The sequence below is a fragment of the Glycine soja genome, chromosome 6 (assembly GCF_004193775.1).
Source record: "Glycine soja cultivar W05 chromosome 6, ASM419377v2, whole genome shotgun sequence".
NCBI classification, from domain to species: domain Eukaryota; kingdom Viridiplantae; phylum Streptophyta; class Magnoliopsida; order Fabales; family Fabaceae; genus Glycine; species Glycine soja.
In genome coordinates this window covers 868700-893337 of record NC_041007.1, presented here as the reverse complement: position 1 = coordinate 893337, position 24638 = coordinate 868700, and the positions used below count along the sequence as shown (strand labels likewise).

At 34.0% G+C, this 24638-nt stretch overlaps 4 protein-coding genes across 5 annotated transcripts; 1 reads left to right on the top strand and 3 right to left on the bottom strand.

Annotated features, from left to right (window-relative positions):
• Positions 1 to 749: 749 nt before the first annotated feature.
• Positions 750 to 2998, bottom strand: LOC114414052 (SNF1-related protein kinase regulatory subunit gamma-1-like). The gene is made up of 7 exons (XM_028378420.1): positions 2794 to 2998; positions 2498 to 2673; positions 2287 to 2394; positions 1937 to 2095; positions 1771 to 1853; positions 1463 to 1654; positions 750 to 1340 (listed from the first exon to the last, which is right to left on the bottom strand). Exons 1-7 carry the CDS (start codon positions 2996 to 2998, stop codon positions 953 to 955), a joined length of 1311 nt encoding a protein of 436 aa, XP_028234221.1. The 3' UTR covers positions 750 to 952.
• Positions 2999 to 3347: 349 nt separating this feature from the next.
• LOC114414478 (glucose-1-phosphate adenylyltransferase large subunit 1-like) lies at positions 3348 to 7762 on the bottom strand. 2 transcript variants are annotated; one of them, XM_028378755.1, is made up of 15 exons: positions 7549 to 7762; positions 7158 to 7438; positions 6938 to 7060; positions 6679 to 6849; positions 6421 to 6513; positions 6236 to 6319; positions 6088 to 6143; positions 5860 to 5953; positions 5243 to 5428; positions 5024 to 5104; positions 4550 to 4636; positions 4357 to 4461; positions 4167 to 4273; positions 3919 to 3979; positions 3348 to 3803 (listed from the first exon to the last, which is right to left on the bottom strand). In XM_028378755.1, exons 2-15 carry the CDS (start codon positions 7365 to 7367, stop codon positions 3702 to 3704), a joined length of 1560 nt encoding a protein of 519 aa, XP_028234556.1. In that variant the 5' UTR covers positions 7368 to 7438; positions 7549 to 7762; the 3' UTR covers positions 3348 to 3701. The 2 variants fall into 2 exon arrangements, with proteins under 2 accessions (XP_028234556.1, XP_028234557.1); XM_028378756.1 differs by lacking the exons at positions 7158 to 7438; positions 7549 to 7762 and having other exon boundaries at positions 6924 to 7055.
• Positions 7763 to 13958: 6196 nt separating this feature from the next.
• LOC114414477 lies at positions 13959 to 15526 on the bottom strand. The gene has a single exon (XM_028378754.1). It carries the CDS (start codon positions 15098 to 15100, stop codon positions 14258 to 14260), a length of 843 nt encoding a protein of 280 aa, XP_028234555.1. The 5' UTR covers positions 15101 to 15526; the 3' UTR covers positions 13959 to 14257.
• A 4280-nt stretch (positions 15527 to 19806) lies between these two features.
• Positions 19807 to 22198, top strand: LOC114414476. Its single transcript, XM_028378753.1, has one exon. It carries the CDS (start codon positions 21203 to 21205, stop codon positions 22088 to 22090), a length of 888 nt encoding a protein of 295 aa, XP_028234554.1. The 5' UTR covers positions 19807 to 21202; the 3' UTR covers positions 22091 to 22198.
• Positions 22199 to 24638: the final 2440 nt, after the last annotated feature.

The window sequence follows — 24638 nt, the reverse complement described above, 5'->3', positions numbered from 1 at the left end:
AAATATAATTTTAAGATAATATTGAAAAGTAAAAAAAAAAACACATATATTGATTATATTCTCTGAAAAAAGTATTCAACAATTATCACCCTTGGAATAGTAAGATTTAATCAATAATAATATATATATTTTTATATAAACACAGGATCATAGGGAAAGACATCGAAGACTCCTCTTCCTCCCTTCTGGCATCCCACCTATAACAGTATATTATATTGTACGTATATATATTGGTGGGTGATTGCAAGACATAGGTGGTTGGTCCAATATATATTCGAGGATTCAGTAATGATGTTTGCATGAAGTACTTTAGGATTCACCTTTCATGGTGATCCCCAGGTTTTTGTTAGAATTTCTGTACGTATCTGCATCATAATCATGCCCCATGGTATCATTGCGCAAACATGTCAGGACAATGCATGAGGGCGATGTTCCACCAACGTATGATTATCAAGGTTTAACTTTAGGTAGATTGCTTTTGTCCTTGTATTCTAATGCTAATAATCACTTCTTTTTCTTTTTTGTTCTTTTTCTTGCTAATAAATACTCGTTTTTGACTCATTGTTCTTGCATCCGTACATAGTTTCCTATGTCACGCAGATAAAGATGCAAAGTCAAAAATCGGTATCTCTGGTAATTGTTCTTTGGAAGAAGTAAAAAGAAACAGACGGATTAAGTGACTATTAATTAGGCCGATCTTCTCACGGTGCCAAAAGTGAAAGAATTGAATTTGAATATCATCACAAGACTTGAGCAAAATTATGAAATATGAACCAAGAATTTGGAACCCAAAATGATAGGTCATGCAGAAACAATATTAAGGTGAGGCAAACTGTATAAATTACATTCTCACATCTCTGGAGTCATATAATCATGTTGCATCTTCCCAAAAATTGCTTTAATTAGTACGACTTTATGAGCCAAAAACCTTCAAACACTGCTATATATCATATCAATGATTACGAACCATAGTTCCATTTTTCACCTGACATCCACTTTGCTCCAAGGCAAATTCGAAAAACCCACCTCCATTAATGCTAGAATTCATATTTGGTGGTGCAAACTGCAGAATTATATCTCTTAGTGTGAGCAACCCTGTAACTTGCTCATTATCATTGATCAGAAAGCTGAAACTGCTATTAGTCTCAGTCGTATGCTCCATTATTTGCTTGAGCGTTTCAGTTTCCTTGTTGGCAACGGGCAAGTCCATTCTGGGTATGAAGCTGTTTTTCAGACGGAGACTTCCTGCTGTGAGTAAAGCCCCATGGTCATGTTCAATGGCTTGTTCAGTTACTACTTTGTCAGTCTCTATGTGAATGAATTCTTTCACAGTTAAAATCCTGCTATGGCATAGAAACAAGCAATTTTGTCATATTGGTTACATCAATACTGTTGCCTACATTGGCCCGTTAGCTTATTTTCTAAAGGCGAAAGGCAAAGAGAGGACATGTTTTGAACTTACGATCTATTTCTTAGGAGGTCATTATTCTTTACAAGATTATAAACGTCGCCGTTCCTTACATTACCCACGAGCTTCTTAGTTTGTCGATCTACAACAGCAACTGCACAAGTTTGGTTTTGCCAGAGCAAATCTAAAGCATTTGCAACAGTTTGGTCCCCATATACACAACTAGGATTTTCTTGGCTTTCAAATCTGTGGAAGGATAAGAAAGGGGTGAAAAAGCAACACACAAGATTGCCAATTCACTTTGAATAAGTGGCAGATGGATGTATCATGTATGCACAATAAGGAGTGTGAGAGTTGAATACCGGAAATCTGATATGTTCTTATCTGCAATGCTATCAAACCACTCTAGTTCACTTGATTGAAGAAGGTGCTGGACTACTGCATTCTAGCAGAAAGACTAAGCATATTAAAACAAGATACATTTGTTTCAATTCATTATTCAAAACCTGTGCTTAACTCAGCAGATACCTGTGTAACATAACCGATGAGTCCAGCTTGAGGTTCCTGTATGACCGGCAAAACGTGCACCCGATGCTTAGAGAGAAGTAGCAAAGCATGCAAAACCGTGTCATCCATGTTTACTGGGAAAAATGGTTCCCAGAGGAATGACTTGGCCAACTCGCTAACCTGGTAATATTGTAGTAGTAACTCAAAATTAGCAATGTGTTCAACTGGACAGTTTTGCATCAACATGCTTTATAATGAGACTCATTCCTAATATCCTACATCAATGCAAAATTCAAACACAAATTTTTGTTATGGTTTGCTAGGAATTATGACTAAGTAAAGAAAGGTCACAAAAAGAAAATACGAGAAACCTTGGTTAGCCCAATCTGAGGAACCTGATCCAGGATGGAGAAAAGGCCATCGTTCTCTAAATCCATGAGATGATTTTCCATGGTATCATTTTTTATCTTATCAAATTCCTTGAAAATACCACGTAAAAAATGAGAATGCCGTGCCATATTTGGGTGGGGGGAAGAATAGATAAATAGAAGGTGTCTAAGTGTAACTTAGTGGGGGTAATACCTCAAGGCACCAAAGAACCATGCTTGTAAAATCAATGAGACCAATATAACGATCTGAAAACCTTATGCTGCCCGCATGGGAGTCTGACGTATCCACAATTGCTGCAGAAAATATATCCTTTTTGTACAACGCATGAATTGCATCCCTTATACTGTCTCCAGCTTTCAATTCCAAAACTTAGGATAGAAGGGACAGGAGGACATGCATTGAATGATATAAGAATCATGAATATTTAATGTTCATGTGGGCATATTGATTCTTAAACAAAACAAAGTTGCCAACAACTATAAAAGTACCAGGTGAATTTTTTATGCCAGCTATTGCACTAATGGGTATGTGATCAAGAAATTGTTGGAGGGCAGAGCCAGAATCAATCTGCACGTGTTGGTTTTGGTTATCATGATCATTGTGGAGGTTTGAACTGAGGTTCTTTTCCTTGTTTTCTAACCCACGACCACCATCCGAGACGTTCAACACGTCCGCAATTTTCCGAGATTGCATTGTCTTCGTTTTTTGTTTCCGATTCACCAAACTCCATGCATTTAATTTAGCTTAACTCTTAACTTTTCCATCTCTCTTACACTCACCACCTGTGCCCTTCACCATCAACATAGGACTTTGACTTGTCCACAAAGCCACAAGTTCCACGTGTCAAACTCTTGGTAATAACTTACCCTGATCTTGCCACGTGGCATTGGGCATTGCCATTTACCGCGTGCATTCATGCATCCTAACGCAACGCTTTCAGACTATTAGCGATTTGGTGTTCATTTTTACTATCACTACTATTTTCATCAGATACTAAATTTAAGATTACGTAGGGGCTTCAATTCACGTATAATAGCAAACAGAAAGATGATGCCAACGAATCCATTTAGCCATACACTGATACCTTAGCGATACAAATAATTTAGAAAGTGTCTTTTACAAGGGGTTCAAGCAACTTTGTAGCTAGCTACCTCGGGCTCAGCCCTTCAATTTATATACTCTCATGCATCTTGATTTTCGTGGTTTTATTCATTCTATTTTTACATGTATTGGTGGGGGGGGAGCTACTATTTTACATATCATATAGCAAATGGGGTGTTCTGCTGCTTTCTGCATTGTAACACAGCATTGCAAACAGCTACCCTTCTGTCCAAAGATGGGAGCATTCCTCTTCCAGCGCATTTGGGTAATCAGCCCAGAAATGAGCCCTATCCATTTATATGACAGTGCCATCTTCTATGGTTGCCTTCTCCATTATGATGGTGATTCCTGATCGGATGTAGAATCCATCTTCTGGTCTATCTGCTTCTTGAACGCCCTACAGAGAAAGCATTCGAGTTGGCAAGACATTAATAGGTTGGCTTATGATAGGTCTTGCATATACAGGAATTAAACAAACAGGATCAATGGTATGACATATGAGCATTGCTTACATCTTTGTTTGCGATGATGACATCTTTCCCGATCTTTGCATTCTTGTCAATAATACAGTTCCTTCAACAAAGATAACAAATTATGTAACAATTTCATGACTATTAGTTGGCAATAATAAATAGAGTTGCTACATGACAAAGCTTATTCTTTATCATGATACTCATTCAATATCTATATTTACTTTTAACTTTCTAGACCCATAAAATGATTTAAATAATCTAGTTTCAGTTAACTGGGTTAAAATTACCTAATTTTGGTATTCCTTCCAATACCAATTGGGACCTTCCCCTCTGCCAGCAGGGAAGCAATTTCGGATTCAGTTTGGTAATAGTCTGCTCCCATCATTACAGTGTCCTATAAAAGGTGGTTTTAGTTAGGAGGAGGAATCTTAAATGAAGAGGTTTAGCATCAGAGGTCTAGAATGTGTAGTAGTTTACCAGGAGCTCAACGCCATAATCCAAGCGTGAACGTTCACCCACAATGGAGTGTTGAACTGTGCATTCCCGCAGGAAACATCCATGGGAGATAATAGCATCCACAATCTACCAAAGAAACTCAAACAGAATGAGTAAGATATTTCATGATGTTACCAACATATTAAAAGATAAATTATTGTAAATATTATCATACCCGGCATTTGTCAATCTTTGTTGGTGGTAAGAATCCTGGAGATGTGTAAATGGGAATCTTGGGGTCATAAAATTCGAACTTGTGACTCTGCAAGAGAGTGCCATAAAGCAGATAAGTATTAGTTTCAATCAACTGAGCAATGACACTGACAATTTGCAACATTCTAGCAAGTAATTGAGCTGAGTTTCACTGTAACTACTAATTAGGCCACTGAGCCATGTGCCATAATAAAGGTACTATTGCTTATTATAGTTAATACTAAACTGATTCATGCCTCCTCCGGTTTAGTATGGTACAATTTGCCATTTCCTACTGGCCTCTGTTCTCAGACAATACGGCCTATACTGGATGCAAAACAAGGGCTAGTAGTGTATCTTTGGTTTTTGTGGTTTGTGGCTAATGCATAATTCTTACACTCAGAATGGGGTAACCATTAAATTTGAAAAATGATAGTCATTAATATATTGAACACACCTCTTCAGTAAGAGCCAAGTTAGCATTGTAAAAGGATTTTATTGTTCCAATGTCTTCCCAATAGTCTCCAAAAAAATATGACTGCAAAAACAACAAACATATGAAAAAATATATATTCATGGAATTTTCTCTTAAATGAAGAGGTTTAGAATGACACATAACCCTCTAAAGTGTATAAAAACATTTGAAAAAATATATATTCATGGAATTTTCTCTAACTTGGACATTGTGATCCCTCACAGCTGCAGGGATGATTTCAGATCCGAAGTCATTTGAGGTAGGATATCTCCATTTCAGAAGATTGAGTAAAACATCTGTCTTGAATACATAAACCCCCATAGATGCAATATATGGTGACTCTAATGCATCTTGGGATGACAACCCAAGAAGAGAGGTATCTGCTTGCTGCAGAGAATAACAACGAAAAATATATTATCAACATATTATTTATGGTGGCAACTAGTTTTAAAGAAAAATTAAATAACTATGGCAAAAAGAAAAAGGATGAAACATAAGGATTCAGGACTTTCTTTTGTAGGGAAGTTTGCAAATCCAGCCTTTATAGTTTGTACCTTGTAAATCTAAGTCTGCATATTTTTTACATGTTCAGCTTATCAAATATTTGTTGTCCTTTGATGTACTATAAGTCATACTAGATTTAACGATGTCAAAATGCTATAGAGCTAAGATGTTCACTCTTAGAAGGGTGAGGAAACACTCTTGAAATTAAGGATGGTAATTTATTTTTTCTTTCTGCTAGTGAAACACCACAGTAGAATTACCAGACAACATGAAAACAGAAAGAAGATGCATCAATAAGTTAGCTTGTGAATTACCATTGCTTTCAGATCATCACCCTTAGGTTTTTCTGAAAATTGAATGATGCGGCCTCTGTCATCTACTTTAACCAATCCATAATCTGATGCACGGCTGAAAAACAGGCAATTAAATTTGTAAATATTTTGTCTTCAGGAAGTTAGTTGCTTCTATTCACTCCCCCTAGAAAGAAATTAAGCCTAAATATTGACTCAGCAGCAAAAAGAAACACATCTTAGAGAACACACCTGTCACCCACAGCAGCACATGAAACTGTAATATCAGCATTTCTATCCACGTGACTCTGTTCATTTTGTAACCAAAACTAAATCAGGATTTTTTTGAAAATGAAATGAAGAAATTATACATTCTATAAAACAATACTACACCATATACCTGCACAAGGTCCATGTAATCCATTCGATATAGATGATCTCCAGCCAAGATCAACACATTCTCAACATTTGTATTCTTGGCATCCTACAACAATGCCCCATTACTTCTTGGGAAGCTCAAAAAGTGATAGTGACAAACAAAAAAGAAAAAGATGAAGCAGCATATAAAAAGAATTACACGCCCACCTCAAATACCCAAGTGAATTGCCTCACAGCATCTGCAGTTCCTTGGAACCAATTCTTTCCAGCCTCTCCTGGTGTTTGAGTAGCCGCCAGAACCTGTTTTGCGCTTTGATTGGCATAATTAGTCACCGCCATGAATCATTAAAAAAATAAAAAAGCAAACTTACTTGAAAGTGGTCAACAAGAACCTCCCTAGTGTCTTATATTTCCCTATCAATCACAGTAACCAAATGGGGCACATAGTGATGGTGATGCACATACCTCCACAATCCCATCCCCAAAGTTAATGCCATTTCCAAAATAGGTGCGGGCGATGTGGCGGTTGAGGGATGCAGAGTTGAACTGGGTCAGCACAAATATTTTGTTGATGCCACTGTTGAGACAGTTGCTCATAGGGATGTCTATAAGCCTGTAGCATCCACCCACAGGAACCTGAAAACACATTGCATGCCACACCATCACAACAACAACAACAACAACTTAGGATTCAGATTTCAGACAAAAACCATGATTCACTAACGGCAGGTGTGGCAGCACGTTTGGTGAGAGGAAAGAGTTGTGTCCCAGGTCCGCCTCCCAATATGATGGAAACAACATTTTTTGGATCAGCTCTTCTTCTCAGAAAGGAAGGCACTTGCAAGGTCTGAAAACCACACCAAATGAAAAAAAATAAAAATGCAACCACACAAAGTAAAAGACCAAGAAGTAGAAGGTGGATCCCAGAATCAAGTTCAGCTTACCAGTGATTCTTTGGCATTGTTTGATGTGAGAACAGAAGATACAACACCAACACCATGTTTCACCCTCTTGTGGCTTCTAGAACGTATAGCCAACTGATTCATCACCAAGGCACTGTTGTTGAAGCCACCTTTTATTCTTTCTCCAAGAAAGCCTTTCTCAGAGTTTGCTAAATGGGTATTGGCTTTCAGGGTCACACAAGCAGAAGCCATTGTAGTGACCTCACCTCACCTCACTGCTAAGAAGAGATGGTGATGGATCAAATGTTCAGAGTCCTTGAAAACTGCAAATACCACAGTAAGTTTCACTTACAAACCGTGAAGTCAAGTGTGCATTACACAAAGATCATGAGAAACTGTAATTAATTATTAATTAACATAAAGAAAGCCTTACCCTGCCCCCAAGGAAGGTGAAGCTGAAGAGGATCGAATTAACTAATTTTGTAAATGTTGCAATAAAGTGGAAATCTGGTGAAGCAATGACACTGGTTTTGATTTTTAAAGGTCAATTATTAGACTTGTAATGCGATCGAGTGGTGATGAAGGTTCTAGAGGTTGCCTTTATTGGCTTGTGAGCCAGACCCCTCACGAGAAAAATCTTATGGTTTTGATAGGTATTAATTTCCAAAAACTATAGAAAATAATAGCATATATATATAATAATGTTTGTTAATTGTTAGGCACTATAATCCATGGCCCTCAATTCCTTAATTAGTCCAAGTTTCTAGGTGTCTGTTCCACGTGGGAAAGGCATTAAGGAACAAAACACATGTCAATTACGGGCCCTGTCCGTACATGAAATCGAAGAAAAATAATACTAATTAATATCTAGATTCGTTCAAAAAAAAAAAAATTGATGTGAATTTTTACGGTTGTTATTTGCTTGAAATGTACTATATTGCAGTACCAAAGAGAGCCTGCTCAAATCTGACATGATCGTGAGCCTTGCAGCCGTGCAACACATGCTCCAAAATTTCTTTGTTCTTGGTTGAGTTTGATAAATGATAAAAGCACTTCCATGCTAGCAATTGCCATTTCACTATCTAATTATTTCATACATTTATAAATGATAAAAAAAAACTAGATGATTTTTTTCTCATGCATAAAATCACCCAAAACAAAATATAAATTATTATTAATTTTTTTTAATAATAAGTTCTTAGTTCGAATAGTAGTGAGCTTATCCCTTTAAATAAAATCTTAAGTTTGTGAATAAAAAATAATTTTAGGAGAGATTCTATAAAAAGTGATAAAATATATTTTTATTTAAAATTTAGTTATCAAGAAAGCTAATAAATATTATATATCAATGTTGTAATAATAAAAAACAATGGCAACATAAAAACTCTTGACATTATATTGCATGTACTATTTACTATTTAACTATAGATATGAGAACTAAACAATGACGGTAAAGTAACAAATAATTTGAATCAGCAACAAAATGAGATGGAGGAGAGTATGTACAAGTATAAGGTTTTTTCAATTTTCTAATTCTTATTTTATTTTATTTTTTGGATGTAACTAACGGATCAGCTCGATTAGCCAGAGGCTCGTCCAAAATACACCAGGCCGCGTGCATGGACGGTTCTCATAGACGCAGCTGGGCCCATACACAGTGGGCCCACCATAAGTATCTCTGTTTGTCGCTCCTGATCTCTTGCGACTCACCCATGCCTTTCCCATGACATGCGTTGCTCATGTGTCAATTAAGTACTTGATAATATAAAGACCAACAATAAAAAAATCACTACATTCATTTAAATGCGAAAAATATGTTAAGATATACTTATAAATTATTCAAATAATATTATAAGTTTACTAATTGATACGATTGTTTATCAAATAGTTTATTTAGTTGAACAAAACACTCTTGGATGTTTAGTTGAGTAGAGTAAGATAAAGTCTTAAATTTAACAAATTACAAGTTCCAGTCTCCATTTATTTATTTTTAAACGAGGAAAATATAAGTTTGTCAGTAAATGTTCATCATTGAGTTTGGTGACTGTTCCTATTTAGATTTGAGAGAGTGTAGCCATCTTCTATCTATCTATCTATATAAATCTTCAATAATAACAAAAGACAATGAATGTGTGGGGATGAACATGAGGACCGTTGATCAGAAGTTGGAGGCCCACAATACATGTGAGAGGGCTTTTAACTTGAATTAAGAAACAAATAAGCGCATGATGCTACTAACATACTAATTATTTGAGTCCTCCCATTACCTCCACCGTTCACTTGTCTAGAAAATCTCATCAGAAAAAGTTTTTGTATCCACTTTGATTGTTTTGTTTGATTTCGAATGATATCAGTTCGCTTGATCTCTACCGTTAAAGTGGTGTGGTGGGGACACAATTCTGAGCATCATCAGAATTCAGACATGACAGCAGCAGCTCTGAAGTCTGAACCCTTTAGTCGTATTTTCATTATTTTATCTAAAATAAATATTTTTTAAAATAATTGCTTCTCTAAAATTAATCTTATTCAAATATACTTTAAATGTCTATTTAGTTCTTGAATGATATATGTTTAAATATATTTTGAATTTCTCCTTAGTAAATTTTATTTAGTATATATTTTTATTTTTACCTCTAAAATATGTAGATTATTTTTTATTAGTCATATCGAATATTTTTCAAAAACAAAATTCATTAATTTAGCATAAACCGCAAATATATTTATGGCAAAAATATAAGTTTTATGACAATCTTGTTTAAACGTTGCATTTTATTATGAAAATTTTAAATTAATATTAGATTAATCCTTTAAAAATAGAAAAATGAGTGCGAGAATGATTTCTCTACAATTTAATAATAAATAATTTATCAATATGTACATATTTTTTAATTTTGACTTATTTTTTAAATAATTATTAGTATTTATTTTTTAGGATGAAATTAAAATACACTAAATATTATGAATATTATTAGTGTTGTTCATGCTTCTTATTAGTGTTGTTTTTAACTAAATTCAATATCTTCTTCTAATATTTAAAGTGATGGGAATGAATAAAACCAAAAATCTGATACCAAACCCGGTGATTGTCCGTGCAAGAGCAAAACAACTTACAAAGTGACAAAATTCATGTGGCATGCGCTGCCCTGGCAAATTGATTAACACCAATACAAATACACTGATTGAGATCACTCAGATGGGTGTCCTTTTATTCTTATTTTGGTTTAATATCAATTTTTATTTCTTTATTATAATTTATGTGTGATTTCATTTTCGATATTAATAACTGTGAAATTTGAGTTTAATTGATAGTCAATTTTGACTAAAAATCATTAGAATTTATTTACCTTATTGTTATTTTTTAATGAAATAATAAAAATTTTAATATCATGTCAATTTTGACCAGCAGAATTCAAAGGAAGAAAATTACAAATACTTTGAATGAAAATTGAAACAAAAATGTGGAAAAAAAACTTTAAAGAAAAAGTTGAAGACTAAGACATTTGTTAACACACAAGACTTGCACAATGTGCCTCCTCGAAGAAGAACCAAGAAGAAGTCCAAAGGCATGTTTAGTGCGAATCCCGCATTAAGCGCGTTATCACCGCCATACTTGCTCGTAATGTTGCATGAATCTTAAATTACCTTAGACATATAAAAAGAATAGGAGGAGAAAGACACAGACACAGACACTCAAAGTTATCTCATGAATACATCAAAGTTAGCATCTTAACTAGGGAAAACTCTCTTTCTATGTCTATTATTTCTTTCTCCTCCTATATTCATTCCTCTTCTTCTATCTACATCAACTCTTTACTGTCTAAAATGTAAAGTCTCTCGTAACAATAAGAGACTAAATACTATAGTCTATCGAGTTCATATAAAGATAAATAAAGAAAGTTTGAAACATATTAAAAAAATCTTAGAATGGTGATCAAATTTTGCAAGGTAGAATGAGACCTTTAAGTGCATGTTTAATTTTACTTTAGATTATTCACAATTATGTTAGAATATTACTTGCACTGTCTCATAATAATCATAATATAAAAAAAATTAAAATAAATATTATTTTAATTTTTTAATATAAGATTAATTACTATTTTATTTATATTTATGATAGGGAACAAAAGTTAAAAATAAATCAAGAATGATAAGATTAATTTTATAAAATTATTATTTTCTCTCATTTATTTATTAATTTTTTAATGTAAAACAACTTAAAAAAATTATAATAAAACAAAAAAGAGTAATTAATATAATTTTAAATATATACTCACATATTTAATTTTATGTTAAAAATTTAATTTGATGTTTAGAACTAAGTTAAAATAAATTTAAAAAACTTTTACATTAAACATTAAAATAAAATTAAAAGAAATACATTAAAATAAAATTACATTATTTCAAAATAATCAATTTTATAAAATCAGATTGAATCAATTTCACAAAGGTTCACTCAAGCACACACAAAATCTTCTTAGCGGATGTCTGTACGTGGTTTTCTTTCCATTTCTTTTTAAATGCCTTTCACGTTTGGGATAAACTCAACTGGTAATTTGGTATACTTCTAAGAAAAACGAGTACAATATGGAAATGTGAAAGTCGTTTTTTATTGCGTGTGTTGACAATTTTATTATGTTTTGGGTGATGAAAATGACGTTCCAAGGGAATTGCTTTTTACTTCATAATAATTAAAAAGTAAGGGCTGAGAAGTTTTTATTTTTAATACTATTTAAATATTAAAAATTTAATATTATTTTTCATCCATTATATTTTATAATTAGTATATTTTAATATATTAAATTTTAGAGGTTTTATTTTAATCCTATACGTTTTAAAATATATTATTTTAATAATTTTATAATTTTTCATTTGAAAACATTAATCTTTTGTTAATATTTAAATTTAAAAATAATTAATTTATTACAGTGACGATTAAAACCCCCATAATATTTGATTTTATTATCTTATTATAAATATAATTATTTAAATATTGTAGTGATATTTAACTCCCACAAATTTTTAATTAATTTTTTAAAAATGATTGTTCATCCTTAAGATTCAATCTTCAATTAACAAATCAACAGATGTAATTTAGAAATAGCCAAGAAGAATTTTATTTGAAAAAAAACATAGACATGTTTAGAAGCAGCATAAATAGAAGCAATAGCCTTGCAATCAACGAGTTCCCCCGAAGATGGTTCCGTGAGAGGAGTGAATGTGGTATTGGTTGATGGAAGATTGGAGAGTGTTCCAGCAGGAGAAGGGAAGAAGAAACCGGTGCGGTGGAGATAACGAATGGCTTGAAGGATGTAACGACAGCGCGTGGCGTCGTCCGAGGAGGTTCTTGAACGGAGGCTGGTGGTGTTGAGGGGACATGGATTCAGATCTGAATGTCGAGCAGATCTCAAACTTCGTCGATCGTCCAGCCTTCTCCGCCAACTACGGTTGTTGGGCTCCACGAACCTTGGCAGCAGCCAGCAGCTTCATCGGATATGGATTTGGAGCTTCTGCGCTTCAAAACGACGTCGTCATCGAAGTGTCGTAGGTAGGCATGTTCGCTTTGGTTCTATTTTTCACCCAAATAAAACTTAAAAAACTTTTTGAATCAGTCTGATTTTTGTAATTTTTAGTGAAGTATTATTTTATTAAATTTTTCTATATATTTTTTATATTTTAAATAAAATTACGTTAAAAAATTATTAATAACAACTAATATACTAAATCTTTTATAATAAAAATTTATAAAATTTCATTTATTTTAAATTAAACATATCTTAAAAAATCATAAAAAAAGAAAATAATATGTATTACATAAATTTTATATATATAACACTAAAATTATTACAAAATTTAAGTGATACACACATAAAATATTAAAATAATATAAATATTAGTATAAGTGTTACAATTTAATTTAATTTAGTTAGGATCTGTTTTAAAATTAGAAATTGTTAATTGAATCGAATCAGTTAAGAAAAAATCATACATTCATATATATTGGTATAAAGCTACTGTTGGTTATACCATATATTCATCTTAAATATGCATGTAAGAAAACTTGTGCACTAAAGAAAAAAGAGTATGAAAAATCACTAGCATTAAGTTAGTGGTCAGGAATTTTGATAGTTTATGAAGTCATAAGTTCATTACTACCGCTGTACCAAAAAAGAAAACTGGAAAATTTTTCGCTACAATCCAGCGTAATAATTATATTTTTCCTTAATTCTGTCTGTTACTAACTTGCACGTGAAGTCTTTGAGGTTTATATTTTTAGTCATACATAATGATAGATGGTCATATTTGGATGAAGCTTATGGGTCAGCATTATCTCCTTTAAGTGAGAAAAAATGGAATTATATTAGTTGTAATTGAATTGTATTAATGTGTTATTTATTTTCACATCTCATATGTCTTTCACATTGAAGAAAAAATATTAATAATCTGTATATTAAGATAGCATAGCAATTAGTTTGTCCTCATAACAGGAACACAATCATCTTCTTTTTCTTTTTCTTTTTCTCCCAACATGTGCAGTGCAGGCATTTAAATTTTGATTTAATCATTAACCTGATGACATCCATAAGCTTGACAGCTAGGATACGTGTTCAAACTGACTTTGAATCACATGTTGGTTCAATTCTTGATTTGCAGTTTCTTCTCTCTTCTTTAGTAATAATTTTCAGTTTTCTAATCATGAGGATACTTTACTCCCTGTTTTCTTTGAGCATTCACTTCATTTTCCTTCTTGTATAGATGAAGAAGGTTGATCAAATTGTTATAATTTTGAAATTAAAAAATGTTTGTTTAACCTTTTTCTTTCCTTAACTTATTTCAGAGGTGGACATTTAAAAGAATAAAGGGAATTGAAAGATGAGATTTGGGGTATACTCAAGAATAGGGAAAAAGAGTAAAGATTAAATATCTGTAATCTATTCATTAAGTAATTGTTCTGCAGTAAGAACAAAAAATAATTTACATTAATGTACAATTGGGAGACAATACTCATGGGTCAAAATTGAGTTCACAAAAATCATAGAGATGCTCTATGATTAGTGATTGAAGATGTTGAGAAGGAAAACTCTGTTCCTAATTAGTTTTCTTGTTAGGTGCTCAACTCCTATGTCTTGTGAGTTGCTCTATGATTAGTGATTGAATATGTTGAGAAGGGAAACTCTGTTCCTAATTAGTTTTCTTGTGAGGTGCTCAACTCCTATTTCTAGATCCTGAATGCACATCTCCAAATTTTCAATACGGCTTAGAAGATACTCAATAGATGAAGGCTTGTGACTGAGGAAAGAGTACAAAACTTCATCCACCTTGTCAAATTCATTTGTGTGTGATTCTTGAGAGTCACAAGCCACTCTTTTAGGCTGCATCAGTTTTGAGATTGCTGACCATCTGCTCTGCTTTGGTTGTCCCTTGGGGTCACCGATAAACAACAACAAAGATTCTAATGACCTCAATGTGACCTCTTCTGCTTCGGTTAAAACACTAAGCATGGACAAAGTGTAAAACTCACTTTTTATGGCTTTCATTGTCTTCTTCAACTTGTTCCTGGAAGCCAAGTATTTTCCACCCACTTTTGTGAAAACAGTTTCATCACCTTTCCTTCTTTGGATGACAGAGTGAAGTTCCTGCATGCTTTCCTTTGATATCAATTGGCACTCCTTAGCTGTACTGCAGATATCCAAGAGCCTCAGAGACACTTCTAGAATGTCATCAACGCATTTGTCACTGCACTCTCGTGCCAAGGCTTGTTGTTTAATTGGCACTTGAAGCAACTTATAAGTGCAGTCATGCAAATCCAACAATCCGTTAAGTTTGTGGCTTAGTGAAGATGATGATGATATTGAAGAAATGGCTGCAGAGTCCTGCAATCTTTGCATATGCTCCTCACATTGTGATATGAGTGGGTTAGGTGTGGAGGGCAAGCTGTTGCATCGAGTGTGAAGAGAGCTTTTTGTGCTTGTTTCAGTAACTGCCATTTTCCTTTTTCAGAAAACTGAGGGGTAGGATAGGAGGGTATGGGATATTGTGTTGTATATTCTGAACTCTGGAGTTTTGAGTTTTAGGGGTTGGCATCTACACAATATATAGCGAATGAATTATGGGAGACAAGAAGTTTATTTTAATCGTTTCCTTTATTGAGTGTACAATATATTCTATCCTATGATGTAAGCTTCCTATTCACAGTGAGCATGCTATCATTATATCACAAGGGAGACAAGAAGATTATCTTTCCACAGATGTCCTGGCAATGCTTCTAATTGCACAACTTTTTGTCAACTTATTTCTCTCTAATACAGGATAGAGCATAAATACATGCATGCATTTACTTCATCAAACACAAAATATTTACTTGGTATGACCTGGGAACATTGCATACACATCGCCATCCAGATATGAATAATCTTTGATGAAGATACACCCTCACCCGCTTCCCAGATTTCAAGCCATATACTATTAAATATGCTCTGTTTAATGGAATTTATAATTAGAGCTGCTTTTCCACCCGCAGACACAAGATCCACTTTCAACGTTCAATCCAATCACCTGCAAGTCATAGATAAGGTATCTCATCTACGCAAGATATCATATTCATGTGATTCCCAACTTAAAATTGAAAAATGAGTTGGGAAGCTTGGTTCACGGAAAGCACTGAGCATACAATGCTCTGACAGCACTAGGATGGTAAGACCAGAATTAAGATAATGTAGTTGCATTCTCAATTGGTGACATTTGAAAACAATAATATTCTTCTTGTCTCCTCTATTCATTTGCTATATATTGAACCGATATCAACTACTAAGAGCCGGTGTTCAGAACAAATTGTGTTTTCATTTCTAGCCACCTTTATTTCTTAGAAGAGAAAATGGCACTTGCTGAAACAAACATGAAAAGCTCTCTGCAAAATCGCAGTAACAGCTTGCCCAATGCACCCCACCCCATTTTATCACAAATCGAGGAGCATTGCACAGGTTGAAGGTACTGAAGCCACCACTTCTTCATCATCTTCAATAAGTCACAGACTCAATGACTTGCAGGATTTGCAAGAAAACACTGATAAGTTGCTTCAGTTGAGAATCTTCCAACAAGCATTGGCACAAGAATGCAGCAACAAACAGATTGATGAACTATTAGGTGGGTTTCTGAGGCTCTTGTATATTTGAGGCACTGTTAAAGATTGTCTGCTGCAATCAAAGGATAACATGCGCGAACTTGTGTCAGTTATTCGCAGGAAGAGAGATGCTGAAACTGGATTCACAATTGAGGGTGGAAAATACTTGGCATGTAGGAAGAACATTAAAAGGCAATTGCGAAAGCCTTTAGAGACTTAAAAGCAATAAAAAAATGAGATCAAAGTTTCTTCCTCAAACAAAGACAAGGAGACTTTTTCCATGCTTAGCTTCTTAAAAGAAGCAGAAGTGGTCACTAGGAGCTCATTGGAATCTGTGTTGTGTTTCATTACTGGCCCCATAAGTCAGTTAAAGCTAAGCAGGTGGTCGGTAATCTCCAATCTCGTGCAGCCAAAGCGAATATCTTTGTGATTCTGAAGTGTCCGACACTAATCTATTCGAAATGGTTGACACAGTGTTGAAGCTTCTCATCAGTTCAAAGCCTTCATCCACTGAGAATTTTCAAAGCCATGTGCAAAGTTTAGAATTGTGCATTGAAGATATTGAAGTTGGAGTTGAACGCCTCTCAAGACAACTAATTAGAACCAGAGTTACCTTACTCAACATTTTAAGCCACTAGTCAACCAAAATATGTTTCTAAACCCTTTCCATGATCGTCTCATACTTATACATCAATGTGATTAAAGAAAAGTATGCATACTTTTTTTATCATATGCCATATTTGTAACCCTTCATATTCTCAGTTCTCCATTTTTTTCGTTTTTATTCTTTTCTAAAGAAATATATATATTCCCCCCTTTTTGAGTCTGGAATGACCCCCTAAAACCGTTGAATATGAGGAAAAAAAATCGTGACTCTAGCCCCCAAATGAAAAAGAAACAAAACAAATTTTTTTTGGCACATGCAAGAGAGAGAGATAAAGTGAGGGTAAAACGGAAGGAATATAGTGAAGGAGGGGCTGGAGAATGACAATTACTGGGCATCAAACTTTTAGTTCACATGGGATTCAATCTTTCCAGTCAATATGAATGAAATCGTGGACATTATATTTAATTGTTCTCACACAGGGAGTTATCGGTTCGCATTTTATATGCTACAATGCAGAAAACAACGTGCTTAATGTCCTACATATATTAGAGGACAAGCCAATGCATCATGATTAATTTTATCCAAATACATATGCCATCTCCCTAGCTTCCAAAAATTATGAGAAGGCTTTAATCGGACTTCAATAGTTATAATCAAATAATGATTATTTGTCCACACGTGCTGCACTTAAATTTGAAAGTGTGAGTTAAAGAAAAATATGAGTCTTGAGTTGGAATGTTCCTTTTCAACAACAAAAAAAAGTTGGAGTGTTCCTGTGCATAAGATATGACATTATTATATTAACATTTTTGAGATCTGAATCATAATCAGTTAGTCTTAGGGTGAGTCAGATAAGGTGAGATTTCTTATGTCTCCAAATTCGATAATTACATGTGGATTAGGATCCTCTAAGGTCAGGTACATCAAACGGTAAATTTTTTAAGATAAAAATAAAATTGTTTATAACTTCAGCAGTTGATTTTCTATTTTATCCTAATTACAAATAGATTTTTAACCTCTAAAATGTATTTTCTTTCTGGGGATCCTGGTGCGTAGGAAGCACTGAGGAAACAATGGCATGATGGATGTGAGATCCAAATCAAGATGGTTGCTTGTATTTAAGAGTGTCCCTCTGTAAGAAACATTGCATTAACATTACTGAGGTTTTGTGTATATCTGACTCTAAGTCTGTTACATTTCCCTTATGGATGTCTTTCATAATAGTATTTGATTTGATTTCTTGTCTCCCTAAACCACAATATACTTTGAACCAACCTCAATAGAAGGAAGGTACCAAATACTAAAATGTGCTTAATCACCCTGTAATGATAGTGTTGCATACTGCCCGCAAAACAAAAAAAAACAAGTTTGCCAGCATCTTGTCGCTGTACTGCATTGCTTGATGTATCACCCTCACAAGTCACACCCTTCATGTTCCCTAACCAATTTGGTTCCAGTAATCTCATTTACTAATGACTCAGTGACTACAACAAATTGCAAAAAAGTAGCACAAGTTGATACATTAAAAAAATGTTGAATCAATATATTGATATCAGAAAATAAAGATTCTCTCTTTTCTGTTATATTCTGTTCTGGACAGACAAGTTCATAATCTGAATTCTATTTATGAATTGAAACAGCTCCTCGCCTCCTCTTCCAGACAAGAGCTTCTATTATGATGCATGCTCCATAGAGTTGGATATTTTATTGTAGCAGCTTGCAAAGATGCCATTTTTCAGCAATCTATGTAATTGGGATAGTTAAAAATTGGGGGACGAGACGGCTAGGCCAAGACATATGAGGAAAGAATGAAAGATATTCTTCTTGTCTCCCTTGTGATATAATTATAACCATCTCAATCTCACCATGAAGAGGAAGCTTATATCCTAATAAATATGAAGTAATATATTGGATGCAACGTGACACATTGGGAAAAGATTTAAAAAAATTATTGTGTCTCCCATAATTCATTCGCTATATATAGAGTAGATGCTAACCCCTAAAACTCAAGACTCATTCCAACAGATTACCCTCCACACCTCACCCACTCATATCACAAAATGAGGAGCATCTGCATAGATTGAGGGACTCTAAAGCCACTTCTTCAATATCATCATCTTCATTAAGCCACAAACTTAATGCTTTTCTGGATTTGCATGACTGTGCTGATAAGTTGCTACAATTACCAATCAAACAACAAGCCTTGGCATAATGGTTCAGTGACAAGTGTGTTGATGGCATTCTAGAAGGGTCTTTGAGGTTCTTGGATATCTGCAGTACAGCTAAAGAATGCCGACAGATATCAAAGGAAAGCCTGCATGAACTTCACTCTGTCATCAAAAGAAGGAAAGCTAATGAAACCGTATTTACAACTGAGGGTGGAAAATACTTGGCTTCAAGGAACAAGTTGAAGAAGGCAATCAGAAAGGCCTTGAGGAATTTGAAAACCATCAAAAGTGAGTTTTACACTTTGTCCATGCAAAGTGTCTTAACAGAAACATAAGAGGTCACAGTAAGGTCATTATAGTCTTTGTTGTTGTTTATTTGTGACCCCGAGGGGCAACCAAAGCAGAGCAGATGATCAGCAATCTCGAAGCTCATGCAGCCTAAAAGAGTTGGCTTGTGACTCTCAAGAATCACAAACAAATGAATTTGACAAGGTGGATGCAGCTTTGCACTCTTTCCTCAGCCACAAGCCTTCACCTATTGAGTATCTTCTAAACCAAATTGAAAATTTGGAGATGTGCATTCAGGATCTCGAAATAGGAGTTGAGCACCTCACAAGAAAACTAATTAGGAACATAGTTTCCCTTCTCAACATCTTCAACCGCTAATCGTAGAACATCTATATGGTTTTTGGAACTCAATTTGATCCAATGAGTACTGTCTCCCAATTGTACATTAATGTTAATTAAGTTTTCATCTTCTCTCTTTTTCCATATTCTATCTTATCTTTCAATTCCCTTTTATTCTTTCAAATTTTCACCTCTAAAATAAGTGAAAGGAAAGAAAAGAAAAGGCTAAACAATTTTTTTTATTTCAAAACCGTAATCAGCCTCTTCACATGTACAAGAACTCAAGAAGGAAAATGAAATGAGTGATCAAGGAGGAGGAGGAGGAGGACTAAAGCATGATGATTAGAAAACTGGAAATTATTATGTAATTGAACCCACATATTCTTCGAAGTCAATTTGAACAGCCATCCTAGCTGTCAAGCTTAAAATTGACATTAGCTCTCAATTTTTATAAGCTAATGGAGGGAAAAAGAATATGATTAGGTTCCTGTTATGAGGACAAACTAATTGGTATCTTATTTTAATATGCTGTTTATCATTACAATTTGATTGACAACAGAGAAGTGGAAATAAATAACACATTAATATTATTTAATTACAATTTACAACAAATATAATCCAATTTTTTTCTCACTAAATGAAATTATGCAAGACATATAAGCTTCATAAAAATATGACCATCTATCATTAAGTATGACTAAAGTTATAAATCTCAAAGACTTCATTTGTAAATTAGTTTACAGAAATAGAATTGTGAAAAACAAAAGTTCTTATGCTAGACTGTGGCAAAAAAATTTCTTTTTTCTATTTGGTACTGTGATGGTAATGCACTTATGACTTCATGTAATCTACCTAGGTCATCCACCATTAACTTACTCCTAGTGAGTTGTGACTTTTAATACTCTCTTCTTTATCTATAGTAAACAATTCTTTAGACATGCTCTTATACGATTTTTTCTTTTGGGTGAATATATGGTATAACCAACAGAAACACAGCATCCATGGTAAGTTTGAAACAGAGAAAGAGACGGGAAACAATGTGCATGAACAAACTTGGGTTTGACTTCACTTGTCGTGATCTGTTTTAAACAAGTACACGTGTATTGTGTCTTTATACTCTTGCAAGTTGCAAAGAATGATTTAAGCTAAATTTTATATGGGAACGGGGTGATGTGATGCGATTCTTGTTCCTCCAAGACAGGCACTGCAGTCGTTGTTTTAGTCTTAATACAGCAGTCCACACGTGCAGATGAGTTGAATTTAAGGTTAAAACACGTTTTAGGTCCATTTGCATTGGAAATGTCATAATCATGCAAGTGAGAGAGCAAGTTGAGACAAAATACTGAGTTGGATAGTTTCCTTGGGAGAGACACTATTCTAACATTTATGAAATTATGTCTAGATCCAAATCTCGATTAGTTAGCCTCATTGGTATTTGTTTAGGAGGAGATTCATTATGTCTCCAAAAGCCATAGTATATATTGACAAGAGGCCATTGGCAGATCCATAGACTCAATTCTACATTCAAAATCAAGTCTTCTCTTCTCTTTTCTTCTCTTAAGGAAAAATGGCATCCTCTCCTTTGAACTCAAAATCTGGCTCCCATGGTCGCTCAAATAGCTTGCCCTCTAGACCACACCCTCTCATTCTCAAATGCAATGAACACTTGGAAAGCTTAAGGGCTTCCAATGAAACCTCTTCTTCCTTATCAAATCTTAGACATAAGGTAGGAGGATTGCAAGATCTGATTGAGTGTGTTGAAAAATTGATTCAGCTTCCTCTCACTCAAGATGTCTTTCTCCATGAGTGTCAAGAGAATTGGGTGGATGAACTTTTGGATGGATCCTTAAGGCTCTTAGATGTGTGTACTTCAGCCAAAGAAGCTTTACTGCACACAAAAGAATGCACACGTGAACTTCAATCAATCATAAGAAGGAAGAGGGGTGGTGAAGTGGAGTTGACAGCAGAGGTTAAGAAATTCTTAACATCTAGGAAGGTAGTGAAAAAGGCAATCTCCAAAGCCTTGGCAAATTTGAACAGCATTTCAAAGAGTTGCAACTTCTCATCTACCGCAGACAAAGATCACCGAACAGTGGCTTTGATTAGCTTATTACAAGACGTGGAAGTGGTTACACTTTCAACATTTCAGACACTGCTGCAATTTATCTCAGGATCAACACGATCAAAGTCAAACAACTGGCTTTCAATTTCCAAGCTAATTCAGCCCAAAAGAGTGGGTTGCTCGCTAGTTGCTGATGAAAGTGAATTTGCCCAATTGGATGCAGCATTGCAGTCCTTCGTATGCAAGACTTGCAAATTTGAAGACACGAACAATCTGCAAAACCACTTGGAGAAAATGGAGTCGTGTATTCAAGACTTTGAAGAAGGACTTGAGTTTCTATTTAGGCGTCTGATTAAAATCAGAGTTTCCCTTCTCAATATCCTTAACCACTAGTCCAACATAGCTGGGGTAGAATTTTTGTAGTGATAGATAGAGATACGCTTGTGCATGGAAATCATAAATGTATATGTCTAGTGATAATGAACTGAAAATCTTTCTCAATTTTCTTTGTCATATCTTCTTGAGCAGATTATAATTTCCTGACTTGAAAATCAATTGCATCATGACAACATTTTTAACACATCAAATATAAAATTGAAAAAATAATCTAAATTCGGCAAGTAATATATACATGTACAAGGCTAAAAGAGTGGCTTGTGAGTTGTGACTCAAGAATCACTCACATATGAGTTTGAAAAGGTGGATGCAGCTTTGCAGTCTCTCCTCAGTCACAACCTTTCATCTATTCAGTGTTTTCTAAGCCATGTCGAAAATTTGGAGATGTACATTCAGGATCTAGAAATCGGAGTTGAGCACCTCTAAAGGAAACTAATTAGGAACATAGCTTCCCTTCTCAACATCTTCAACCACTAATCATAGAACATTTCTATGATTTTTGTGCACTCAATTTTGACCGTAACATCTCATTTTTTATAAAATAAATTAAAAATGATTTTATTTAAAATAAATAAAATTTTAGGAAAATAATAAATTTTTTGTAATTAAATAAATAATAAAAATAATTTTATTAATTAAAATAATAGATTTAAGGTAAATAAAATAAATATATGTCTTTAGAAAAAATAAATATTTTATTTAACAAGGAATAAAATAGATTTTCTTTATATAAAATGATAAAATAAAAAATAGAGTAAATAATAAATACAAAGTACCTTATGTATAAACAAAGACATAATGAGTCACACTTTTTACATTTATCACACGTATTTATTCTCTCTTTCTCTCAAATCTATTTTTACTTCTTTCTTTTTCAAAATCCTTTCTTTTTTCTGGATACACTCACATCTGTCTCAGTAAACCGACGATCCTGGATTTGTTAATCGTTGGATCGTCACAAAATTTGAACACGAGGTTCGGAACTTATTTTCCCACACACCTGTCATTGAGATTTTCGAGATAATGTCTTTGGTGAAAGAAATATCCCTCGCATTGAGCTTTTTCTTTTTCCGCATACACCCAAACCTGTCGTAGTAAAACTATGATCCTAAACTCATTAACCGTTAGATTATCGTGAAATTTGGACACCGGCTTTGAAACTCATTTCCGCACAGTCTCACTGTTGGGATTTGCAAAATAATGTTTTTGCAGAGAAAAATTAATCTTGCACGTTGACAGTGAAATGAAGGCTATAATCTCTTCTCCTTCTCTGTAATGCTTGAAAATCCTACCAGAACAATTAGAGGAAAAACTTGAGTAATCTTATGGAGCCACTAGAGACATTGTTATCACTGTCGAACTACACACGTGGTTAGAGGTAAGGAATGAGTTTATCGTAATTGGGATTAGAATGAACATGTGTAGGAATCCTTAGAGGATCGAATTGAGATTTATTTTGGGATGTTTATTGTATTGTAATTCTTCCTGTATGATTATGTGAAATTGTTTGATGAGTTTTACTCTCCATGTTGTGAGAAACATTTTTGTATAATTTGTTTGTGTTTTGGATAAGATTTACTAGATTAACATGATAAATTATTATATTGAGATCATGAAATTGTGATTGAAATTGTATTGTGAGATAACATATTTCTTTGAGATTGTAACATTGTTATTGAGATTGAGTATAAGTGCAAATTTGAATATGTGTTAATTTGCGAGATACACGTAACCATGTGATGATGGATTGTGACATTGTGAGATGCAAAATTGTGGACATGAAATTTGGTTGTGAATAAGTGTGTGGTTAATACTTGATGTAACAATACTTGTGTTGTGAGTTGTGAATTATACAATAACCCGACTGGTGTTTACCTTGAGAAAAGTGTTTATGCGCAATGTTAAAGGAAAGTGTAGGATTCCTGGTTAGGAACCTAAAGTGTTAAATTATAGTGCAATGTGTTAAACGTGTTTGAAACATGAGTGTGAGGTCGTGGGTATTGTATAATTCATGAACAGTGTCTGCGTGCAAAAATTGTTTTAGGGGTTGAACCTGAATCAGGAAGGTAAGACCCTAACAGATTCTTTGGAATCTAGGCCTTGGGGTAAAGACACTTGGTTTGAGTGTTTCTTTAAACCTATGTTGATCCCATATGATTGGAACATTCTTGCAAAATAGAGTGATCCTGACTGGTCACCTTATGATTTTACTTAGTGAGAGTGACCTGACATACTCATTGTGTGGTGTGTGTTGTTATGTACTTCTAAACGTCCCAATGTGATTTTTTATTGACATGATACCACATTGCATATAGGCTTGAGTCTTATTATAATTGTTGCATAACGTCTGTTAATTGTTTATTATGAAATTGATAAGTGTTATTACGTCTTGACCTAAGTGTGTGATTCATGTGTAATGTAATTGGTGATTGAAAAATAAATTTTAAATGATAAAGTGGTGAAGTGACGTGAATTGTATTAAGTTGAGTTATGTTATACATACTTCTATAATTTATTTTAATCATGTTTTTATTTATTTGTATTT